The 10,000-nt window shown below is 53.1% G+C and overlaps 1 protein-coding gene across 1 annotated transcript in view; it reads left to right on the forward strand.

Moving 5' to 3' along the window:
• Nucleotides 1–102: 102 nt before the first annotated feature.
• The window catches only part of arfgef3 (ARFGEF family member 3), a gene marked incomplete at its 5' end in the record, with an annotated part of 33,571 nt that continues 23,673 nt past the window's right edge, over nucleotides 103–10,000 (forward strand). The window contains 12 exon segments of the mRNA XM_080507889.1: nucleotides 103–177; nucleotides 1,896–2,012; nucleotides 2,139–2,184; nucleotides 2,650–2,734; nucleotides 3,305–3,409; nucleotides 3,505–3,629; nucleotides 3,875–4,122; nucleotides 4,553–4,665; nucleotides 4,805–4,937; nucleotides 6,081–6,685; nucleotides 7,557–7,909; nucleotides 9,514–9,668. Of these exon segments, the coding sequence (XP_080364015.1) occupies nucleotides 103–177; nucleotides 1,896–2,012; nucleotides 2,139–2,184; nucleotides 2,650–2,734; nucleotides 3,305–3,409; nucleotides 3,505–3,629; nucleotides 3,875–4,122; nucleotides 4,553–4,665; nucleotides 4,805–4,937; nucleotides 6,081–6,685; nucleotides 7,557–7,909; nucleotides 9,514–9,668 (2,160 nt within the window).

Genomic DNA, 10,000 nt, shown 5'->3' on the forward strand with positions numbered 1-10,000 from the left:
CTGAATTCTAAACTATAAACTGAACGAGTTCATATTAAAAAATGTGAAGTGAACTTTGAACTGGTTCCTGTAGAAACTCAAGAGGTGACGTAGTTTCTCCACCTACAGGTCCTGCTCTGCGTCACCTACTCGCCCAACTTCGACATCAACGGAGACTCAATCCTGCGGATCGCCCAGGTGAGACGTCTCACCTTGATGGTTAGAACTCCTCGGTCCTTCCAGGACCTGCTGTCCTCGTCCTCGTGCCGTCCTCGTCCTCGTGCCGTCCTCGTGCTGTCCTTGTGCTGTCCTCGTCCTCACGCCGTCCTTGTCCTTGTGCCGTCCTCGTCCTCATGCCGTCCTTGTCCTCATGCCGTCCTCGTCCTCATGCCGTCCTTGTCCTTGTGCCGTCCTCGTCCTCATGCCGTCCTTGTCCTCATGCCGTCCTTGTCCTCATGCCGTCCTCGTGCTGTCCTTGTGCTGTCCTCGTCCTCATGCCGTCCTTGTCCTCATGCCGTCCTCGTCCTCATGCCGTCCTTGTCCTCATGCCGTCCTCGTGCTGTCCTTGTCCTCGTGCCGTCCTCGTCCTCATGCCGTCCTTGTCCTCATGCCGTCCTCGTGCTGTCCTTGTCCTCATGCCGTCCTCGTGCTGTCCTTGTCCTCGTGCCGTCCTCGTCCTCATGCCGTCCTCGTGCCGTCCTCATCCTCGTGCCGTCCTCATGCCGTCCTTGTGCCGTCCTCATGCCGTCCTCGTGCCGTCCTCATGCCGTCCTTGTGCCGTCCTCATGCCGTCCTCGTGCCGTCCTCATCCTCGTGCCGTCCTTGTCCTCGTGCCGTCCTCGTGCCGTCCTCGTGCTGTCCTCGTCCTCGTGCCGTCCTTGTCCTCGTGCCGTCCTCGTCCTCATGCCGTCCTTGTCCTTGTGCCGTCCTCGTCCTCATGCCGTCCTTGTCCTCATGCCGTCCTTGTCCTCATGCCGTCCTCGTGCTGTCCTTGTGCTGTCCTCGTCCTCATGCCGTCCTTGTCCTCATGCCGTCCTCGTCCTCATGCCGTCCTTGTCCTCATGCCGTCCTCGTGCTGTCCTTGTCCTCGTGCCGTCCTCGTCCTCATGCCGTCCTTGTCCTCATGCCGTCCTCGTGCTGTCCTTGTCCTCGTGCCGTCCTCGTCCTCATGCCGTCCTCGTGCCGTCCTCATCCTCGTGCCGTCCTCATGCCGTCCTTGTGCCGTCCTCGTGCCGTCCTCATGCCGTCCTCGTGCCGTCCTCATCCTCGTGCCGTCCTTGTCCTCGTGCCGTCCTCGTGCTGTCCTCGTCCTCGTGCCGTCCTCGTCCTGGTGCCGTCCTCATGCTGTCCTCGTGCCGTATGTGGACGTCCCTCTGACTTGTCCAGACCACAACCCAGTATTGGTTTGGGTCTGAAGGGGTTAACGACTCACTCACAAACACATCAAAGTGAGGAATAGTGACAAAGTTAAAGTGAGAAGCAGGAAGAAGACGAAGATAAAACGTCACCTGGACGCAGAACGACGGACGTTAAAACTCTCAACCTTCGTCTGGCGACACCATGGAGGCTCTCTGGGGAAATGCAACGTTTTGAAAACGCTCGGAGTCCGTCCGTCTCCATGGAAACAGAGGAAAACAGCAGGGGCGAGGTGGCCGCCAGGCTGCAGACGCGCCACGCCGCACTGTTGCCATGACGATCTGTGACGCCATGGAAACTTGCAACGAATCTCCTGGACAGTTTGGTGCTGCTCCACACTGACAGACCTGTGTGTGTGTGTGTGTGTGTGTGTGTGTGTGTGTGTGTGTGTGTGTGTGTGTGTGTGTGTGTGTGTGTGTGTGTGTGTGTGTGTGTGTGTGTGTGTGTGTGTGTGTGTGTGTGTGTGTGTGTGTGTGTGTGTGTGTGTGTGTGTTTTCCAGGTGTGTATCGAGACCTACGTGTCCAGCTGTCACCAGCGCAGCATCAACACGGCGGTGAGAGCCACGCTGAGTCAGATCCTGGGAGACCTGACGCTGCAGCTGAGGCACCGACAGGAGGTCCAACACACACACACACACACACACACACACACACACACACACACACACACACACACACACACACACACACACACACACACACACACACACAGTCACCAGCCTGCCGATGTGCTTCCTCCGCAGGGTGCTGATGGAGACGAGGTCACGGCTCCGCCCCTGCAGAGACGAGGTGCGTCGAGTCCAAACGTCCTCCGCTGCTTCTCATGAGGATTACTGATTACAGATTACTTTCCTCCTCAGAGTACTTCTGGAAGATGACATGATGAATTCATTTGTTGAACCAGTGGGAGGAAAATGCTCCGTAGTCTTGTGTAAACGTCCGCTCCCATAAACACACACACACACACACACACACACACACACACACACACACACACACACACACACACACACACACACACACACACACACACACACACACACACACACACACACACACACACACACACACACACACACACACAGTGCCCAGGAGTTCCAAGAAGAGCAGAGTGGTTTACGATGTTTCCTAAAGTAAACGAGGATGAGAGACGAGAACAGAAATTACTTTATTACTTTATGTACATATTGAATATAGTGTGTGTGTGTGTGTGTGTGTGTGTGTGTGTGTGTGTGTGTGTGTGTGTGTGTGCAGATGTTTCTCCCACCAGCCAGGCGCTGTGTGAAGACGTGGTGGCGGTTCTGACGGTGTTCTGCGAGAAGCTGGAGTCCGTCGACAGGTGACGTCTCTCTGGTTGTAGCATGCGGGCGCTAATCCGCCGCCAGCCTTCTCTGCACGACGCATGCTAATGCTACTTAGCCATCATTGTTGTTTTTGTTTCAGAGAAGTTTTGTGTCAAAACAAAGTCCACCAAGTTGGATTGTTATCACAGTGACTGTCAAAATAAAAGTACCAAGTCGAGGAGAATAAGGACTGGGAGTCATGACATCATGGAGGAAACTTTGTTCTGATTGGCTCGACTGAGCATGTGCAGAAGAACTACTTACTACTGAGCATGTGCAGAAGAACTAGCTACTACTGAGCATGTGCAGAACTGGTTATTACGGCCGTGAAGCTAACTGCTCTGCATGCACTTGAATGCCAGCCAATGCTACTTTGCAAACATGCTAATGCTAATCAGACTTTGTGTCAGGAATAATGAGGTGCTCCTCCTCCAGTAAACAGCAGTTTAGTGAAGTAGTAAGATTGAAGCGAATAGCAGAGATCAGTGAAATGCTAACACTGTTTGTTTGAGACGTTTGCAAAGATTAATGCTAAAGCTAACAATTTCGCGCCGGAATGTTCGCAGTGAGAACCAGCTCCTGCAGCTGCTCTACCTGGAGTGCATCCTGTCTATGCTCAGCAGCTGTCCTCCCACAATGCACCTGTCCCGAGGTTTCACCGACCTCGTGTGGTGAGTCTCTTACGACTCGCCTCACACGAACGGCTAGCGTCCTCAGCGTTAGCAGGAACCTGAACGTCCCTCCCCGGTGATCCTCCTCCTTGCAGGAAGCAGCTGTGTCCGTCGCTCGTGGCGATCATGGGAAACCCCGTCAACGACAAAACCATCGCTTCTCACCACGGCCACATGGGGGCGTCGGACCGAGACCGGCTGACGGAGAGGCTGGGCTCAGGTGACGGAGGAAGAAACGTGTCTGACGACCGTCTACACCTTTTATTTTGTGTGGATCATCGTAGTAGTGAATTTAATGTCATGATGCCATCCATCCATCCATCCATCCATCCACCCACCCACCCATCCATCCATCCATCCATCCATCCACCCACCCACCCATCCATCCATCCATCCATCCATCCATCCATCCACCCATCCACCCACCCATCCATCCATCCACCCATCCTCTCCGTCCTCCAGCAGGAGTGGGTCAGGAGGCGGACCCCTCCAGTGGAGGAGTGTCTGACCAAGGCCGGGGTTCCGGCTGCTCCTCCAGCGCCCCCGCCAGGATTGCCCCGGTGGTGCGCACCGTGTGCTATGTGGCGGCGGAGTTGGTGCGCCTGGTGAGCTGCGTGGAGTCGATGAAGCCTGTGCTGCAGTCGCTGTACCACCGGATCCTGCTGTATCCACCGCCGCAGCACCGCACCGAGGCCATACGCATCATGAAGGAGGTGTGGCCCCGCTCGCCTGGCGCCGCGTAGAACAGGACGGCCCTCGTGGTGCTGTCGTAGACCGTAGACCGTAGACCGTGAAGCGTAGACCGCAGACTGTAGACCGTAGACCGTGAAGCGTAGACTGTAGACCACAGACCGTAGACCATAGACCGTGAAGCGTAGACCGCAGACTGTAGACCGTGAAGCATAGACTGTAGACCACAGACCATAGACCGTAGACCGTGAAGCGTAGACTGTAGACCACAGACCGTAGACCGTGATGCGTAGACTGTAGACCGTAGACCGTAGACCATGAAGCGTAGACTGTAGACCACAGACCGTAGACCATAGACCATAGAACGTGAAGTGTAGTATCGGTGCAGTTTCTTTGGCTGAAACTTTTACATCCGTAAGAATTCCGGTGAAGTCTCGGTCTTCCTGCCGCCAGATTCTGGGAAGTCCTCAGCGGCTCTACGACCTGGCCGGTCCGTGCATGGCCGAACCGGAGACCAGGAAGCGCTCCTTCTCAAAGAGGAAGTCCCACCTGGACCTGCTGAAGCTGTGAGTGTCTCCCTCGCCGTCTCCGCCGATCTCAACTTTGCTCCAGCTGATTCGATCATGAAAGTCCGGCGGCTTGATCTTCTCACAGTTCTGCCTGAAATGAGTGTCCTGACCGCTGTGCTGGTTGTCGTCCTGGCAGAGTGATGGACGGGATGACGGAGGCGTGTACGAAGGGAGGCATCGAGGCCTGTTTCTCCTCCGTGTCCTGCGCCTGCGCGCTGCTCGGCGCTCTGGACGAACTGTCGCAGGGCCGCGGCATCCAGTGTGAACAGGTGAGGCCAGGAGGCGCTCAGTCACTGTACTGGTCCAACCGTCAGTCAGGACGATTAAAAAGACAAATGTCCCCGATAGAGAAGGAGGAGAAGAATGTCTGTTGCTTCTAAAGAAATCCAAAAGCTCATTTTCTTCTTATCCAGAGAGCTAGCAGCAAGTGAAAAGTTCAAAATGGTAATGGTTGGATACGGTACTTTTGGTTCTATCCACAACTTTTGTCAGTGGAAATGCAGGAAAAGCCATTCCATCTGGTACCGTTCCTTAACGAACCATACTGTACTGGTACGGTACCATAGCATACCGTACCGTAACGTACTGTATCGGTACGGTACCATAACGTACTGTATCGGTACGGTACCATAACATACCGTACCACAAAGTACTGTACAATAGTGTATCGTACCATAACGTACTGCACCGGTACTGTACCGTAGCGTACCGTACCGTACCGTAACGTACCGCACCGTAACGTAACGTACCGTACCGTAACGTACGGTACCATAACGTACCGTACCATAGCGTAATGGTCCATAACGTACCGTACCATGACGTACTGTACCATAACGTACCGTACCATAACGTACCGTGCCATAGCATACCGTACCATAGCATACCGTACCGTAACGTACTGTATCGGTACGGTACCATAACGTACTGTATCGGTACGGTACCATAACATACCGTACCACAAAGTACTGTACAATAGTGTATCGTACCATAACGTACTGCACCGGTACTGTACCGTAGCGTACCGTACCGTACCGTAACGTACCGCACCGTAACGTAACGTACCGTACCGTAACGTACGGTACCATAACGTACCGTACCATAGCGTAATGGTCCATAACGTACCGTACCATAACGTACTGTACCATAGCGTACCGTACCATAACATACCGTACCATGACGTACTGTACCGTAACGTACCGTACCGTAACGTACCGTACCGTAACGTACCGTACCATAGCGTACCGGTCCATAACGTACCGTGCCATAGCATACCGTACCATAACGTACCGTACCATGACGTACTGTACCGGTACGGTACCGTTACATGCTGCTCAGTGGAAACTCAGGTTCTGTCGTCCACCGAGGATCCCAGAGGAAGAGGCGTTGATGCTGCGGTTCTTGTTCTTGTTCAGGCTCGGCTTCTCCTCCGCCGGCTAGACGACCTAAAGGACGGGACGGAGTCCACCCGGGAATCCATGGAGATCAACGAGGCCGACTTCAGGTGGCAGAGACACATCCTGTCCTCGGAGCAGCCGCCGTGGGACCCCGGCTCCTCCTCCTCCAACATGGCCGCCAGCGCTGCCGAGCGCAGCCCCGACATTAGCATTAGCATCACCACGGACACCGGACAGACCACTCTGGGCCTGGAGGCGGGGGAGCTCGGCCAGGGACCGGGACACACCACTCCCGAAGAGGGCGGGGAGGACGGACGCATCCCGTCGCCCTCGTGTGGCGGCGGCGGGCAGGATGGCGGCAAGCGTGAGCCTCGCCTCGCTCTGGAGGAGGGAGGAGGAGGAGGAGGAGGAGGAGGAGGAGGAGGAGGAAGGAGGGGAGGCGCGGGGGAGATTGAAAGGAGATCGGAGAAAGAACGAGGAGGTGTAGGAGGCGTAGTTCCTCCCGACGTGGTGCAGCGGAGTCACGGCCTGGTTTACCCCGACATCACCAACTTCCTGTCCGTGGAGTCCAGGACCAGGTCGCACCATGGCGGCGGGTCGCGGTACAGCGAGAGCAACTTCAGGTACACGCTCTGCGACTGCAGGCTCCGTTCAGAGAGGAGCGACTCTGGCGCCACCTGATGGCAGAACAGACGAACTGCCCATAAATAGTGGTTTTAAATTCCAGTGATGAAAAGCCTGTAGCTAACAGACGCTCGGTACGGTGCTAGCTAGCTGTATTTTAGAGCCGTCCAATATGTGAGTGTGCAGCGTTTGAGGATGCTAATTAAACATTTCAGTGTTTTACAGAGTTTTTAGAGTTTTATTTATAAGAACTGATTGGATTAAAATGCGAAGGGAGAAAATGAACTGTGGGAATGTAGTGAGTTAAATATAAGTTAGGTCCCTTTAATGGAAACAATATTTACATGTTAATAACAGTTAAATGACGTTATTTGGATTTACCTTCGCATTCAAAAGTATACCGATCTTTTTCTAAGCCTTTGCGGAACTTTTTCCAGCTTCAATTGGTGACCAATAAAAGGTCAAAGTTCAATCCAGGTCGAGGTGTTTTAAGTCTCATACCGACATTTAGCTTTAAAATGAAAATAAAAAAAACCTTAATTCTAAACTGAATATTTTAAGTAATTCCACATGTGTCCACCGAGCGGCAGTAGTGAGTCACCTGTTCCTCGGTACTCATCCCATCACAATCTGCTGCTGCTGCTTGTTTTACTGGCCAGGAGGAGTGACTGTGTGAGTCACTGCACCGCCTGGTGGAACCAAGTGGTATTACATGACAAAGCTCTGGCCTCCGTAGATTCTACCGTTGGAATCGCGGAGATTATTTGCTTTTCGGTTTTGATCTGGAGAGGTGATGTAGCGTGTGTGTGTGTGTGTGTGTGTGTGTGTGTGTGTGTGTGTGTGTGTGTGTGTGTGTGTGTGTTCCAGCAGTGTGGAGGAGCAGGACTTGTCCCGTACGGAGTTCGACTCGTGCGACCAGTACTCCATGGCGGCGGAGAAGGACTCCGGCCGCTCCGACGTGTCGGACATGGGCTCGGACAACGTGTCGCTGGCCGACGAGGAGCAGCCGCCGCCCCGCGACGCCCCGGGCCACCGCGCGCTGCGCGGCGCCGCCCTGTCCCTCAAGCTGCTGCGCCACCAGGAGGCCGACCAGCACAGCGCGCGGCTCTTCGTCCAGTCGCTGGCCGCGCTGCTGCCCCGCCTCCTCGCCATGGCCTCTGCCGCCGAGGTGGAGCTGACGCTGCAGAGCTTCTCCTCCACCTTCTGCTCCGGCCTGCAGGCGGGTGAGACGCCCGGGAACGCAGTACTGCTGTACTTTACAGCACCGTAATCTCAGATTACAGCAGCATTCACTCTGAGCAGGAACCTCAGGTTATCTCAGATTACAGCAGCATTCACACTGAGCGGGAATCTCAGATTACAGCAGCATTCACACTGAGCAGGAATCTCAGATTACAGCAGCATTCACACTGAGCGGGAATCTCAGATTACAGCAGCATTCACACTGAGCGGGAATCTCAGATTACAGCAGCATTCACACTGAGCAGGAAACTCAGATTATCTCAGATTACAGCAGCATTCACACTGAGCGGGAATCTCAGATTACAGCAGCATTCACACTGAGCAGGAATCTCAGATTACAGCAGCATTCACACTGAGCGGGAATCTCAGATTACAGCAGCATTCACACTGAGCGGGAATCTCAGATTACAGCAGCATTCACACTGAGCGGGAATCTCAGATTACAGCAGCATTCACACTGAGCAGGAATCTCAGATTACAGCAGCATTCACACTGAGCGGGAATCTCAGATTACAGCAGCATTCACACTGAGCGGGAATCTCAGATTACAGCAGCATTCACACTGAGCAGGAAACTCAGATTATCTCAGATTACAGCAGCATTCACACTGAGCGGGAATCTCAGATTACAGCAGCATTCACACTGAGCAGGAATCTCAGATTACAGCAGCATTCACACTGAGCGGGAATCTCAGATTACAGCAGCATTCACACTGAGCGGGAATCTCAGATTACAGCAGCATTCACACTGAGCGGGAATCTCAGATTACAGCAGCATTCACACTGAGCAGGAATCTCAGATTACAGCAGCATTCACACTGAGCAGGAAACTCAGATTATCTCAGATTACAGCAGCGTTCACACTGAGCAGGAATAAAGTAAAACAGAATTAATGACACAATGAAGCGCCTGACGTTTGATTGATTATTTAGTTGTGGTCGTTTTAAGACATTTCAGTTGTTTCTTCTCTTTTAGTTTTTAACTTTTGAACATTTAGACTTAAAACAGTTTGGATATTTTCATGTTCAGCAGTTTTGAACAAATTTATCAACTTTTATTTTTCGATGTAATCTTTTCTGAGGGTTTTATTGTAACCGTTTGAATGTTATTGAGTCTTTTTTTCTTCTTTGTTCAACTTTACATTTTATTTTGGTTGAAGTCCGTTTTAACACTTTAGCCAAGTTTCTTTTTCCATTTTATTTGTTTTCGGGGAAAACTTTAGCTTTTTTAGTTGTTTTGGCAGTTTTGCTTGTTTTTTATTCTTCCTTGTTTTTCTACAAGTTGAACATTTCAGGTTGTTTTTTGTTAGTTTTATTGTTTAAAGCAATTTTAGCACCGTGAGCAATTCCAATAGTTTTTAGCAGTTTTTTTGTTTTTTTTTGCCATTTGAGTCGTTTTAGCAGTTTTACTTTGAGCAGCTCTGGAGCTGGAGAGCCTCTCCAGGGGGGGCTGTGAGGGAGGCTCTCCCCCAGGGGGGGTCCACTCCCCCAGGGGGGGTCCACTCCCCCAGGGGGGGTCCACTCCCCGGGCCTGACCCCCTCCTGGGGGAGAGCCTCTCCAGGGTGCCTGACGGAGTGTCTCCCCAGGGGGGGTCCTGGAGGGGGGCGCCACGCTGAGCTGCCAGTCCCTGATGAACGCAGACGGCCTGTACCTGGTGTCGTATTACGCTCTGCTGCTCAACCTCAAGCTCGCCTGCTGCGACTTCTACCGGCGGAGAACGCCGACCCCCGTCCTCAGTCTGGTGAGGGGGGACCTCTTCATCACCATCATCATCACCATCACCATCACCATCACCATCACCATCACCATCACCATCACCATCACCATCACCACCATCACCACCATCACCACCATCACCATCACCACCATCACCACCATCACCACCACCATCACCACCATCACCACCATCACCATCACCACCATCACCATCACCATCACCACCATCACCATCATCACCATCACCACCATCACCACCATCACCATCATCACCATCACCATCATCACCATCACCACCATCACCACCATCACCACCATCACCATCATCACCATCACCACCATCACCATCACCACCAT

Source organism: Blennius ocellaris, assembly GCF_963422515.1.
Source record: "Blennius ocellaris genome assembly, chromosome: 13".
Classification (NCBI taxonomy): domain Eukaryota; kingdom Metazoa; phylum Chordata; class Actinopteri; order Blenniiformes; family Blenniidae; genus Blennius; species Blennius ocellaris.